A 15,463-nucleotide genomic window follows, 5' to 3' on the forward strand; every position below is an offset into this window, starting at 1 on the left:
TCTGCCTCACTCTCTCAAACCCATCTCCATCAGTTCTCGGGTCGTTCGAGTTTACTATGCCAGCCATTTCCATTAGTTCGTTAAATTTGGAGGTTCCCATCAACCTTATCAACAGTGCCTTCAAATCTCCCATAGCCAATAATTGTCCCGCTGTTTCTTCTTCAAAGGCTCTAATCCATTTCCCTGCTCCTTCATGTAAATTGGGCAGAGTGTTTTTCAGCCCTTCTAGGTCCTGGGATCCCCAAGGGATATACTGCACTTGTCCTGATCCTTTAACTAACAACGGCATCATTCTTCCTCCTCCTTCCCACCTGCCCTGGCTTTCCTCCTCTTAATAACTTATCTGGCTCTCTCTCTACTTCCGCAAGTCGCTCCCCTACTGCCTCTTTCTTTCCTTCTAGGCTTCTGCCTCCTACCTCTTCCCCACAAATTCTCACATCCTCTCTCTCTCCACTTAACTCTTGCTCCTCCAATGAGTCACCTTTTCTAGTCTGTTTATTTCTATGGTATAATTGATACTCCTCATATTCCTTTTCCTCTCTCAAGTATTTCATCCGTTCAATCCCTTCTTGCATTTCTCTCTGTACCTGTTCTATCTTTATCCTTTCTGCCTGTATCTCCTGCCATATCGCCGCTTTTTCCTTCTCGTATTGTTTTTTCTCCTCCTCATTATCCCAAACCTGTACTTCTCCCTGCATGTTTACTGTTCCCGTTAGCAGGGGGCACTGCTTAGGGGTTCCTTCCTCATTATAGGGAGGGGGTTTTTCTGTTTCTTTCGCATCCGAGTACGGAGCTGAAGCCAGCTTCTCATCGCACCCTTCTTTCTCTTTAATAGGCTGTTTCTCCAGCACCTTAGTGTCTTCCTCGCTTGTAATCAATATTCTACCTGTCCTCCTCAGCCTTTCTCCCTCCGTTCTGAAGAGTTTTAGCACTTCCATTTCTCGTTCTCTTTTTTGCTCTCTTTTCTTAGATTTATCTTTTGATTTGTAATTTTTAATTAGTCCCTCCATTTCTTCGCACAAACTTACATCAAATGTTCCTTTTATTGGCCACTTTGGGACCAGGTTTTTGGTTCTTTTTTCCCATTTTTCTGAAGTTTTTGTGATCTCATTTTGAAAAAATGGGAATTTTTTGCTCAGAATCTCTACTGCTGTTCCTTTACCTGTCATGTTATTCTCTCTTGTTAAGGTATTTCAGAGATTCACAGTTTGTTTACTGGATAATATTATTTACTCTAATTCTACACCTATTCTAACACCTCGCCCGAGCAGACCCTTCTCTCTTAAGGCGGTAACCACGAGGACTTTCTACCCTAATTCTATTCTAACACCTCGCCCGAGCAGACCCTTCTCTCTTAAGGCGGTAACCACGAGGACTTTCTACCCTAATTCTATTCTAACACCTCGCCCGAGCAGACCCTTCTCTCTTAAGGCGGTAACCACGAGGACTTTCTACCCTAATTCTATTCTAACACCTCACCCGAGCAGACCCTTCTCTCTTAAGGCGGTAACCACGAGGACTTTCTACTCTAATTCTATTCTACTTTCCCTGCCCGTTCAGCCCTTCGTTCCATACGAAGCGGTACTCACAGGGATTTACCAACACCACGTGGACTTTTTCTTAACGTATTAACTTATTTGTACTTACCCTCACTACAGTGTTCTTGAGCAATCCTCTGAGCCTCCTCCGTTAACCCCCAATTCTGCCAGATTCTTTGGACCGGAGAGACCCTTTGGCAGCGGTTCCACACTTCCGAGACTCCAAGACCTCCTCAAAGCCAACAGAATTCTTAGTCCAAATTGTCGCAAAAAGCGCTTTCCTTTTGTTTGGGTGCACCCTTAATTCTGTTAGCCTTGTGGGGGTCCCTAGAGGACCGGGAAGCGTTCCCAATCTGCCGTTTCCCTTCTGCGGGTCTCTATCCGATCCTGTTCGTGACGCCAATTATGTCGTGGTTTTTCGTGCTTTACAAATGACCAAGAGACGCAGAAGATTCTTCAAGAAGGGTTAAACTTTAATTTGCAAATCAAAGCTGAGACAGTCATTGAGCTAGTCGCTGATTGCCCCCCCCCCCAATACTCGGACACAGCAGCTTTTAAAGCAATCTCTAGTTGCATTTTACACGTGCTGCACGTACATTGTGCATAGCAAATAATAAACTCAGAACTGAGCAATGTTCTAATCTACATTTCTTAGCTACCTTCCTTTAACACACCATTGTCATCTTCAGACTGCAGTCTCCTACCAAATTGGGTACATGCATAGCAAATAGGAAACTCAGAACTGAGCAATGTTCTAATCTACACTTCTTTAGCTCTTTAGCTACCTCTCATTAACACACCATTGTCATCTTAAGACTGCAGTCTCCTACCAAATTGGGTGCATGCATAGCAAATAGGAAACTCAGAACTGAGCAATGTTCTAATCTACATTTCTTTAGCTCTTTAGCTACCTCTACATTCCTAAGATTTCATTCTACTAAATTGAGTACATGCATAGCAAATAACTGACTTCATAGTTTTGGTAAATTTATACTTTTATACTCCAATAAGGCCAAGGCACATTCCAACGCCTTGTGGATTCTGCATGTCTTTCTCTCATTTCCTGGGTCTCCTGAATTGACTCAATAGTGATCTTGCGATTTTCACAAAGGGGGGGCTACCCTCGCACCCTTCAGCCCCTCAGAGCTGTGGTACATTCATAACAATGGTAACTACTTTCACAACATTGTAATGAATGACATCAAAACCACAGTAGACTGATAAAAATGTACAATCATTAAAAGTGGAGAGAGAGAAAAAACTAGTTCTACCATCTGTAGGAACAAACTTATGTTTTGCATCAGACTTTTGAATTTGTTAATATTATAGAAGTTTGACCTTTTGTATGGATGTCCAAAGTTTCGGCATTTATAACATGGTGAAGGTCTGTATCATCTATCTGTCCATGAATTCTGCCCAACTCCTGGTTACCATTTTTTCAAACAATCCAGGTGCACAATGCCTTCCCTCATATCTCTTTATATCATCAACTCAAATTCCACTTTAAAAGTCTCAAAGTTCAAGTTCCTCAAGTTGTAGAGGCTTACGGCAGATGAGGTTACTTTGGAAATCTCTGATAAAAGAATATTGTAGTTAAAAGTAGGATAATATAAAATCACACAGTGGATAACTGTAAAAAGCCTTACCATCTTAGAATGGGTGGCGTGGTAGTGTAGTGGCAAGCACAACACTTTAAAGTACCAGCGGCCCGGGTTCAATTCCTGCCGTGGCCTGTAATGAGTCTGTACGTTCTCCCTGTGGCTGCATGGGTTTCCTCCATTTCAAAGATGTACCGGTTAGTAGGTTAATTGGTTATTGTAAATTGTCCCCTGGTTAGGCTAGGGTTAAATTGGGGGATTGCTAGGCAGCGTGGTTCAAACGACCGGAAGGGCCTACTCCACGCTGTATGTTTTAACCACCTTCAGCCATTTTACACAGATCTGACTTCCTGAAGGCATCCCATGGGAGACTGACTAGTTTTACACAACAATCTGCAATCCTAGATATGTGCAATCCCTTCTTGATGTAAAGACAGGTGGCTATTTTTGGCACTGCAATAAAACTCAGTTACTCCTGACATCTGTTCAAGCACAAACTGTTTGCTAGTTCTTTATATCAGGAGAGATTGGCTGATACAGCGCACTTATGCTTATTATTCTATGAAGTTATTTCAGATATACATTACAATTGTACTTCAGTGCTAATCCATCCTCAGGCAAGTGTTAGATGAGTGTTTTATACAACTGCAATTGCCAACAAATTCAGAGAATCTGGAGTCACAAATGATCTAATTCTGTAGTTTTTATTTATGATTATAGATAACATAATAACGTTTGTAGCTGCTTTCACACTTCTGCAGTTTACAGCTGTGGATGAGCTCCTGATTCATGCACCAAAACAAGAAACACACACCAATATCTGGCATCCCTTGATATTCCGGTTAATGAGTGCAGATAGGCAGCCAGCATGGCGGTAGAATAAAAAGTTACTTCAGAGAAAGGTGGTCAATGCAATAAAAATAACATCAAATGCAATAGAATGCTCCAAAAATATTTCAAGCACATTAAAAATCTTGCAATTTGCACAAGTCAATGTAAAACAGCCAATTTTCAGCTGCATATATGTGTTATGGATTTGTAACAGTACTGGTTTATCATCAAAATGCTGCTTCCGACTAAATTAAACAGAGTTACTACAAGATATAATCAACTGCATACTGACGAAAGAAGATTGCATTAAAAAGATTGCTGTACACAAGATACATATATCTTCTACGTAATACTGCTGGAAAGTCTTGAGTAAAAGCCTGGCCAAAATATTCTTCTCACACACAAGTAATGCATAGTGCCATATGGATCATTCTCAGTTAAAAAGCCATTTCATTGATTATAAATATGCATAACATATCAAAACATAAATTTGTTGATAGAAGTCCTTTGAAGACCTGTAAATAATTTGGAATAAATACTACATTGTCTGACTGATGTATTTTATGTCATACTTTACGTGGCACAATAATAGAGAATGACCAATTTGACAAAATTATATTAAAGCATTATTACACTAATTTAATCTTGCCTTACAGCTGAAATGCAACAACTAATATACTTAGAAAATCAATTTCTAAAACATTGGCAGTTTATCTAGTTAAGAAGAAAACAATTGGAATCATGTTTGTGATAACCAAATGCTTAGTTTTGGAATTTGTAAAGCAAACAACATATAAAAATGAACATTTTCACCTTTTAATAATCTCTACTAATACAAGATGGTGTGGAGTTTTGGTAACTATTTACATAAACTATCTGTTTTTGCATAAGAGGCATATACTGTTAAAGAGTAGCACACCTTGTGGAATTTCCATATTTTTAAATAAGTCAGAAATTCTGTGGGATTTCCTCTCTTCATCTGCTGTATTCCAAGGAGTGAATGCAGAAAATCGGTAAAATCAGAGTAATTGAGAATATTTTGGATTATTTTGCAAATGAATACAGAATGTTTCCCCTTATGTCAAACACAAGCTTCTTCTAAAGCTTTCAACACCTCAATTATATCTGTAAGTATTTTCAGCCTGAGGTTTTAATGGCTTTGATGTGCTTTGTGACATTTATAGAAATGCATCTTGCTGTTCACCACCTGATTTTCGGAAGGTGAAAAATATACTCTTCAGACTGCTGGCATTTTAGGACATCAGATGTGTGACTAATATGTTACCAAGTTGTAATCTTTGAACTTTTAACATTTTAAGGCAAATATTTGAGGTGAGTTTCCACCAGTGCAATGAATATGCATTGGCACATTCACTGAATACACAAGGGACACCTACATTGTAGCCCAAGAATGCACGTAACATTGATTCCTGCTATTCCAGCCTTTTCATCAGAGTTAATAAGAAGGCCAACATTTAGGAGGGAAATATTCTCTCATTTCTTCTGACTTATACAAACATTGTATCTGTAAACAATAGAGTGTAAAGTGTATATTGGATAATTTATGTCTAACTGAGACATTCTAACAGAATAACCTAACTAAAATATGTCATTTCACAAGCCTTCCTAACAAATTTCTAACATATTGTCTAGATCGAGAAACGATGACTTATTTAATGATCAATTTGAACACAATGAGAACAATAAATATTTATGGCAGACAAAATATGAAAAAATAGTTAAATTTCAATGATGCGTAAGGTGGAACAGATTTTTGAGTTGTGAGATTATTTGTATTTATTGATGTAGATTGGAAATCTTCCTAAATCTATGGGACATTAAACTAGGAATCTGACCTATAGTTGGACCATGTTTTTATTAGACCATCAATTTTAACAATTGTTATACTTCCTATGAGCTGAGTTAATTCAAATCTACTTGTATTAAATAGTCTTAAAATTTTAGGCATTTTAAGAAATAAAAAAAATCAAAGTCAAGGCTTAGCTGTCTCACACACAAAGTAATTTCTCTTGAATTGAGATTAATGATGAAAAAAGCCTGATAAAACGTTCCAGCAACATAATATCAATCTAACCATTTACCAAATATTGTCAGCTGAAGTGAGAAAATTGTATTCATGCAGGTTGGTCAGCATCCAAAAGTCACGTATCTGTTGATGAAGTTTATAATATGAATTAAGATCATAATCAGTTTGAAATATGATTTGGGTTTAAATTACAACGTTTGATAAAGTCAAATGGGTCAAGCCCTAATCTTCAAAGAATCTGTGCTTTTAAAAGCAAAATGTTGAAAGAAAAAAATCGAGAGTTTGACCAACTCTTCCAAAGGGAAATATTTTTGTCATGTGGTTGTTCATACAGTTAATCAAGTAATTCCTTGATTTTACATTCCACTTACAGTATAATGTGGTATGCATTATCGATTTATTAAACTATTTTTTTGCTGTAACAAATAGTGTGTCAGTTCATAGAAATACATGACACTAAAATGCTCACAATGTACTGTTCTTTGTTTGGCCTTTTTGATTTATAAAGTTTCCCTTTAACCTTTTACAGGAATATGTTCCTTTTGTAAATTGATGAATCGCTTTACATATTAGTCAGACAAATGAGTTGCTTAAATATTCCAAAAGCTCGAGAAATACTTTCACTTCTAATGTTGGATTGCACTTATGAATTGGGCACAATAGGTGGCTAAGCGAAGCAACTTAACTAGTAGAAGAACCATGCCAATAAAATATTTTTGACTGATGTCTGAATGAGCCAGTCCTAGACATTTGGAAGAAGAGGAGAAATAGAAACGAAACTTTCTGAATTTTCTATTCCAAAATAAGTTTGAAATCATTAGGGGTAGATCAACTTTTTCAGGGAGGTACAATAACTGTCATGATTGAAAAACGATATTAGAAAAGTAAAATACTGTAAAATCCTGCTGGAATCTTTTTAGTAATGCTGATCGGTAAATTGGAGGTTCCTTCTCGATGTTACTAAGTGAGAAAAAAGACAAATTAAAGTTAATACCATATCAGTCATATGATATTTGCCTTTAATGTAAAAATAAAGCCAGACTGCTATTTAATAACTGGCTTTAACCTATTAGCATACTTATCAGCCTGTCTTTCAGAAGACAGGAGAAAAGAATATTGGCATGTGTGATATTGCAGAATACGATACACACGAGAGGACTTAGTGTCACAATCCCTGGGCCATGCTAGTTATATAAATAGATATTGAACTGTACAACATACCCCTGATAAGACACAGGTTTTGCTTTCAGAACTGACAAGGAATGCTGAACCTGAGAGAATAGGGAAGACCTGGTATCTTCAAAGGCCTATTTTCCTATTTCGTGTTTGGGTTAATCTGCGATATTTTCAACAATTTTTGTTTTTTTTATTCCAGACGTCCATTTTTACTATTATCTATTTCATCAACTTGTAGTTAAGTTATGATTAAAATAGTATAAATTACATTTAACAATATTTGCTTGTACGACTATTGATCTAGTCTGCTTTCACACCAATTGATCTGTTCAGTCAAAGCCTTCGGGCCAATTTGACCCAGTAAACATCGCCACTGAAAGGAGTTGTATTAGTTTTGCAGCAAAGCCCTTTCCTCCTTCTTTGTTTAAATCACCTAAATTAATGAATTCCATTTACCTCCAGGGCAAAATATTTATTATTAAAAATATTTGAGCGGATATTACATCCAATAAATAGACTGTAAGATGGTTGGATACTAAAACTGCAGTCATCTTATATTTAAGTATTATACTTTTGTAGATCTATACTGAGTACTACAGCATAAAATACTATAAATATATACACATCTTCACTCATGATTTGAAAATCTGCCATATTCATTCTACTAGAGCAGGGGTTCCCAACCTGGGGTCCACGGACCCCTCAGTTAATGGTAAGAGTCCATGGCATAAAAAAAGGTTAGGAACCTCTCTACTAGAGGAAGATGCAGAACACTTTTTACAGATTTCATTTTTTTGCAAAACACGCCATTGCTATTGATTCAGAGTACTGCTCCAGTGAACCTTGCCAGTATTCTTTCCATAACTTCCAGCGAGGGAGACAGTCCATGGAAGGAACGCCGAGAGCCTTGCTATAAATTTTGCCCATTTTCCTTTTCGGGACTCTGATCTTGAGCAGAACTGGAGTTGTGCCTTCCTTTGGTGCTCTCGTGATTGCTATGGCTATGGTTGCTTGCATTTCCTAATCGGCTTGAAGCTACAACAGCCTTCACAGCTGCCTGCAAAAACATGAAAGAACAGATGCAGACTCAGTTTAGCATTTCACCTGAAACGCAACACCTTCAGCAGCACTACATTTCTCAGTTTTGCATGGGAGGGGGGCTTTGGGGGTTTAATGATCCTTTGACGTTTGGACAATTTGTTTACTTTTTGTGCGGAGGGGGGGCTTAGGGTTTGACGCTCTTGTTGCAATCTGCGTGATTTGTTTTCTGTGTATGGGGGGTGTTGATGTTCTTGTCCATTGCATGATTTGTTTTTATTTGCGTGAGGGAGGGGGGGGGGTTTGATGTTCTTGTTGACGTTTGCGCGATTTTTTGGGTTTTTTTGCACGGGTTGAGGTTTGATGTTCCTATTGCCACTTGCGCAATGTGTTTGGTTTTTGTTCGCTCGAAGAGGGGCAGATTTGGGGTTTGATGCTCTTGTTGCTGTTTTGTTTTTTGCACATGGGGGGTGTTGATGTTCTTGTTGCCCTTTGAGCAATTTGTTTTTTTTCGCACATGGGGAGGGGGTTGATGTTTTTCTTTGAACGGCTTCCATGGTTTTCTTTGTTTTGTGGCTGTCTGGAGAAGACAGATCTCAGAGTTGTATACTGTCTACATATTTTGATAATAAATGTACCTTGAATCTACGAAGTAGGAGTTGAATGCCTGATCTTCTGGTAAAGAGGAGAGAGTGCTCCCATCTGAGCCATCTTTGACACTTGATCGTGGAATTCACTCCCACAAAGAGCAGTAGATAATAAATCAGTAATTTAAATCTGAGATGGATGTTTGCCAAAGGATTTAAATTAGATCAAACTGCTGCTGGCAAATGTATTTAGGATACAGAAATATGTAATGGAATCAGTTTTGAGACTGATGGAATTCACTTGTGGGTTGATATGCTAATATAATAGAAACTGAATGGTGCCCTAGAAGTGTATTGAACTCCAGGCATACAGCAGGAAAGTGTAAGTTCTGACCAAGAGCCTGCTCCTGCAAAATTTATTATCCAGAAAAGTTGTGATTGATTTGCTACCATGCTTCAAATCTCCAGCCATTGGGTAATGATGACTGAACTTTTTGGTCTTCAGAATATTTCAGTTCAAAACCAATTCTCTCTGCTTATTTTGATTTTATTTAGAGATACAGCACAGACCAGGCCCTTCCAGCTCAATGAGCTGTGATCCTCAGCAACCCACCTATTTAACACTAGCCTAATCACAGGACAATTTACAATGACTAATCCACCTATGAACCAGTACGTCTTTGTACCGTGGGAGGAAACCAGAGCACCCAGAGGAATCCCATGCAGTCACGGGAAGAATGTACAAAAGTCTTACACACGGCGCCAGAAATGAGCTCCGAACTCTGTTGCCCCAAGCTGTAACAATGTCGTGCTATCTATTGGTGGCCTGGGGCTTCCTCGATCTCACCTTCAGTTGTGAAGCAAAAGGTAGATTCAATGCAGTACCATGGATTGTGAATTAATGTTCCTCAAAATGGCACTAAGAATAGCCACGGGTGATGAAGCACAGTGTTAGCACTTCAAACAAGAACGGTAATGGAACATTACAAATAATTCCAATGATGAGATTGTGTGTGTGTGTGTGTGTGTGTGTGTGTGTGTGTGTGTGTGTGTGTGTGTGTGTGTGTGTGTGTGTGTGTGTGTGTGTGTGTGTGTGTGTGTGTGTGTGTGTGTGTGTGTGTGTGTGTGTGTGTGTGTGTGTGTGTGTGTGTGTGTGTGCGTGTGTATTTATTTACAGAAGTAGATAAGCAGAATTTTTTTAAAGCAGAAATTAAAAGTTCTTTTAAAATCCAAGGATGGATGTGTTCACCTAAACTTTACTTAAAGTGTAATCGATTGCCAAATTTCTTGTGTATTTACTCACTTTAAGCTTGCGCCTTGCATTAAATTCTTGCATTTTCTTCTGTGCATTGTCCATGTGAGCAATATTGGCTGCCTTTCCGGTCACCCAGGGGTGTTGGAGGGCCTGCTGAACAGTCAGACGCTTCTGCGGATCTTGGACTATCAGCTTTTTTACCTATGTGCAAAGATCAAGGAGCTCAGATTCCACACCTTTACAACAAGCTGAGCAATAAAGATTTTCATTATGTTGTTTAACTGATCACTCATCAAACCTACACTCAAAGGCCACTTTATTAGGGACACCTACTCATTCATGTAACTATCTGATCAGCCAATCATGCGGCAGCAATTCAATGCATTAAAGCATGTAGACATGGTCGAGAGGTTTAGTTGTTGTTTAGACTAAACACCAGAATGGGGAAGAAATGTGATCTAAGTGACTTTGACCATGGTGCCAGATGGGGTGGTTTGAGTATCTCAGAAACTGCTGATCTCCTGGGATTTTCATGCACAACAGCCTGTAGAGTTCACAGAGAATGGTGCAAGAAACTAAACAAGAATCCTCTGAGCAGCAGTTCCCTGGGCAAAAGTGCCTCCGTAATGAGAGCGGTCCGAGGAGAATGGCCAGATTGGTTCAAGTGACAGTAACTCAACTAACTATGCATTATGACAATGGTGTGCAGAAGAGTATCTCTGAACATCGAACCTTGAAGTGGATGGGCTACAACAGAAGAAGACCACGAGCATACAATCAGTAGCCTCTTTATCAGGTACAGAAGATACCTAATAAAGTGGCCAATAAGTGTACAATCCTTTTTCACTGTGCTGCAGCTTATGTAATATTTTTATTCAGTGGAAGCAGAAGAAATAGAATAATCTCCAAAACTGAGTAAAACAGCCTAAGAATTGGAGAAATTCAAAATGTATTTCAATGGGAAAACAGTTGTATGTTTTGAGCAGTGAATTTCAATGTCCTGATATCGAGAAGGCCATAATTTGTTGAGTGTACTGATCTTATAAGTAAGCAATCTGGCAATTGAACAAATTCAGTCTTTAGAGACTTTGAGTTTACATGAAAGCCAGTTCAATATCATCCAAGCAAGATAATTTATGCTGCTCTCCAACACACTTCCTGTAAAATCAGTCCAACTAGCAAATTATTAGGGAATTTTCAGATGCAAATCTCTTTCAGACCAGATCCAAGTGTCTTCATTGCGTTACAACAAACAGTCTGTTGGAGAGACTCGGGGACACAGGATGGCAGGGTTCTGATGCAGGGTTTCACCCTGAAATGTCAGCAGTTCCTTCCCATAGTAACTGCCTGACCTGCTGACTTCCTCTAGCACAAGGGTTCCTTTTTCATGTCATGGGCCAATATTATTAAGCAAGAGGTCCAGATTGAGAACCCCTGCTCTACCAGACAGTTTGTTGCTCCAGATTCCAGCTTCTGCAGTCTCTTCTTAAACACAAGCGATTCTGCAGATGCTGGAAATCTTGATTAGCAAGTACAAAATACTGAACTCAACGGGTTAGGTAGCATCTATGGAAAGGAGTTGATGTTTTGGGCCGGGATCTTTTGTCTCCTTCTTCATTGTTTTACATTGAATTATACTGTATACCATCATGCTTTCAGATGTTTCTGCCCACAACACTGCAATCAAATTGACTGCAATGATGATATTCTAGTAATAGTACTGTCTTCAGCCTTTCAAATAGACTTCAATTAAACCCTTTTTAGGTGCAAGGGCATCGATCACCTTATAAAAGCTTTTAAATACAAACTATTTTGGAGATGGAGAGCAATGAATGAATGCTTCTGAGTAGTTTTAAAAGATTCTCAGTCATTAAAAAAAGATACACTGCCCCGTAATACATTGAAAGATTCACCACTCTACATTGGTTTCTCAGATCCCTGCAATATTTACCAAATCTTTTGCATTTAGGGACACATCATCCCACCAGGGGGAGACAAACTCATAGTCACAGTTCAAGATCCTGCTGTACATATACTGGTCACCACGGGCGTCAAAAAATGGTTCAAATCCACAGAGTCTAGAAAAGAAAGCAAAAGGTAACTGTCAGGCAGTATTTCAATACAAAGTGTAATCAAAATGCACAAGTAGTTATTGATGCAAGAGATCAGCTGCAATTCACAAAACGGACAGACTCATGATCTTTCATCGGAAGTTAAAAATCGGAATCAGACTCAGGCTTATCATCACTGATATATGTCATGGTTTGTTCTGCAGCAGCAGTACAGCGCAATATATAAGCTACATTATGACATATAAAAATTAACTAAAGAATGGAAAAAGGGAGTTTGTGTTCAGAAATCTGAAGGTGGAGGGGAAGAAGCTGTTCCTAAAACAATGAGTGTGTGACTTCAAGCTCCCACACCTCTGCCCCGATGGTCATGATGAGAAGACAGTATGTCTTGGATGGTGAGGGTCCTTACCTTTTTAAGATGTCCTCAATGGCCATGGCTGAGTCTACAGCCCTCGACAGCTTCTTTTGATCCCGTATATTCACAGCTCCATACCAGATGGGAATACAATAAATCAGAATACTTTCCATGGTACAACTGTAGAAGTTTGCTCGGGGCTTTAGTGAAGAAATCTCTGTCCAATTATTATCAACATATCACCTGTAGCACCAGGGGTCCAACGCACCTGACCACTGCTACAATACCATCAGGATTGCCTAGCGTTCATACCTAGACCACATTTCAGGAAATCTCATCATCTGCTTATCGTCCTTCTACCTGTATAAAGGCAGAAGCTAAAGAGCAAGATCTCAGAAGTAAGGGCCATAAAAAGGTCATCACAGGAGGCCGAGGAGCGCCTATGGGATTGCTACGAGTTGGCGGACTGGGCCACATTCAAGGACTCATTAAAAGATCTGAACAAATGTGCTGCAGTTGTTATGAACTTTTTGAAGTCAGTCATGGACAAGTGTGCCCCCACAAAGTCATTCAGTCTTCTGCAATCAAAAGCCCTTGCTGAATCAAGAGATCCGCAGTCCTTTGAGGACCAGACCAATGGCGTTCAGATTTGGTGGTCAAGCAAGATACAAACTTCCAGGTATGACCTCTGGAAAGTCATCTCAATGCCAAGTGGCAATTCCGGACCAAATGTGAATTACAGAAGGCTGCTCGGCCGCTGTGGCAAGGCTTGAGTGCCATCACGTTTTACAAAGTAAAACCATGCAACATGGGTGACAACAAGGTTTCGCACCCAGATGAGCTCAATGTCTTTCATGCTCACCTTGACCGACCAAACATGGAGTCTCCTTCACAAACTCCCACAGCCCCAAGGACCCTGTGATTTCAGCCTCTGAGGCTGACGTGAGAGCATCCTTCACAGGAGGGTGAACCCATGGAAAGTATCTGGTCCAGACGGAGTACATAGCCAAATATTGAAGATCTGTGTTAATCAACTGGCTGGAGTGTTCACTGATATCTTTAACCTCTCACTTCGGCATTCTGAGGTACCCAGCTGCTTCAAGCAGGCTTCAATTATACTGATGCTGAAGAAGAAAAGTTTGGTAATGAAAAATATCGACTGTACTTCCTTAGAAGGTTGGCGTCATTCAATGTCTGTAGTGAGATGCTGAAGATGTTCTATAGGTCAGTTGTGGAGAGCGCCCTCTTCTTTGTGGTGGCGTGTTGGGGAGGAAGCATTAAGAAGAGGGACGCCTCACGTCTTAATAAGCTGGTAAGGAAGGCGGGCTCTGTCGTGGGCAAAGTACTGGAGAGTTTAACATCGGTAGCTGAGCGAAGGGCGCTGAGTAGGCTACGGTCAATTATGGAAAACTCTGAACATCCTCTACATAGCACCATCCAGAGACAGAGAAGCAGTTTCAGTGACAGATCGATGCAATGCTCCTCAGACAGGATGAAGAGGTCAATACTCCCCAATGCCATTAGGCTTTACAATTCAACCGCCAGGACTTAAGAACTTTTTAAAAGCTATTATTAATGCTTTTTGAGATAGTGATTTAGATGCATATCATATTTTTTTACTGAGTTAAGTATTGTATGTAATTAGTTTTGCTACAACAAGTGTATGGGACATTGGAAAAAAAGTTGAATTTCCCCATGGGGATGAATAAAGTATCTATCTATCTATCTATCTATCTATCTATCTATCTATCTATCTATCTATCTATATCAACTCCTGTTGGAGTCGCGACTTGGATCCACTCCAACTTGCCTACTGTCTTAACGGATCAACAGCAGATGCCATTTCATTGGCTCTTCATTCAGTCCTGGAACATCTGTGCTGTGAAGATGCATACATATATACTTTGATAATAAATTTACTTCAAAATTTTGAACTTCGAACAAACCAAATATCCTCAAACTCCTTATGAAGTATAGCCACTGGTGTGGCTTCTGCAAGATTGCATCAAAATGGTGGGCTCAGGATAGATTCTCTGAGATTTTGACACCCAAGAGCTTGAAGCTGTTCATCCTTTTCACTGCTGACCCTCGATTAGGACTGGTGTGTGTTTTCAAACATCCCCTTTCTGAAGTCTCCAATCAATTCCTTACTGATGTTGAGTGCAAGGTTGATCAAGTGACACCATTCAACCAGCTGATCTATCTCACTCTTGAGATCACCAACTGAGATTCTGCCAACAATAGCTGTGCCATGGGCAAATTTATAATATGATCATGAAAATACAACCAGAAGTATCAGAAAAAATTAAGAAGAAATGGGAAAAAGAACTTATACCCACTGAGCAGTGGGAGAATATTTTACAATTAGTCAATTCCTCTTCTATTTGTGCTAAACATGCTCTAATACAATTTAAGGTTGTACATAGGGCTCACATGTCCAAGGATAAACTTGCTCGATTTTACTCTCACGTTAATCCAACCTGTGACAGATGTCATTCTGAAGTAGCTTCATTGACCCACATGTTTTGGTCTTGCCCTTGTTTGCAAAATTATTGGAAAGATATTTTTGGTATTATTTCAACAGTTCTGAATATCAAATTGCAACCGCATCCTATTACTGCAATTTTCGGTTTACCAGTGGTGGATAATATTTGTTTATCCCCCTCAGCTCGACGGATGATTGCATTTGTTACATTAATGGCTAGAAGATCTATCCTATTGAACTGGAAAGAAATTAACCCTCCAACTATACTTCAGTGGTTTTCTCAAACTATCTCTTGTTTGAGCTTAGAAAAAATTAGAAGTGTTGTCTTTGATTCTTCAGTTAAATTTGAAGAAACTTGGAGACCATTTATCCAACATTTTCATATCAGTTAAACTGACTTTTCCTAAACTCTGCTTTTATTATCCTTAATTATTTGGATGCAGGTGCAGAGTTATTGACGTTATTGTGTATATTTGACATA

At 39.2% G+C, this 15,463-nt stretch overlaps 1 protein-coding gene across 1 annotated transcript in view; it reads right to left on the minus strand.

Moving 5' to 3' along the window:
- Positions 1 to 3,824: 3,824 nt before the first annotated feature.
- The window catches only part of LOC140739806 (calcium/calmodulin-dependent protein kinase type IV-like), a 141,027-nt gene continuing 129,388 nt past the window's right edge, over positions 3,825 to 15,463 (minus strand). The window contains exons 9-11 of the mRNA XM_073068351.1: positions 12,022 to 12,148; positions 10,119 to 10,271; positions 3,825 to 8,247 (exon numbers count right to left, since the gene is read on the minus strand). Coding sequence (XP_072924452.1) covers positions 8,101 to 8,247; positions 10,119 to 10,271; positions 12,022 to 12,148 — 427 coding nt within the window. The 3' untranslated portion in view covers positions 3,825 to 8,100. The remainder of the gene's footprint in view (positions 8,248 to 10,118; positions 10,272 to 12,021; positions 12,149 to 15,463) is intronic.

This window comes from Hemitrygon akajei, chromosome 16, assembly GCF_048418815.1.
Source record: "Hemitrygon akajei chromosome 16, sHemAka1.3, whole genome shotgun sequence".
NCBI lineage: Eukaryota > Metazoa > Chordata > Chondrichthyes > Myliobatiformes > Dasyatidae > Hemitrygon > Hemitrygon akajei.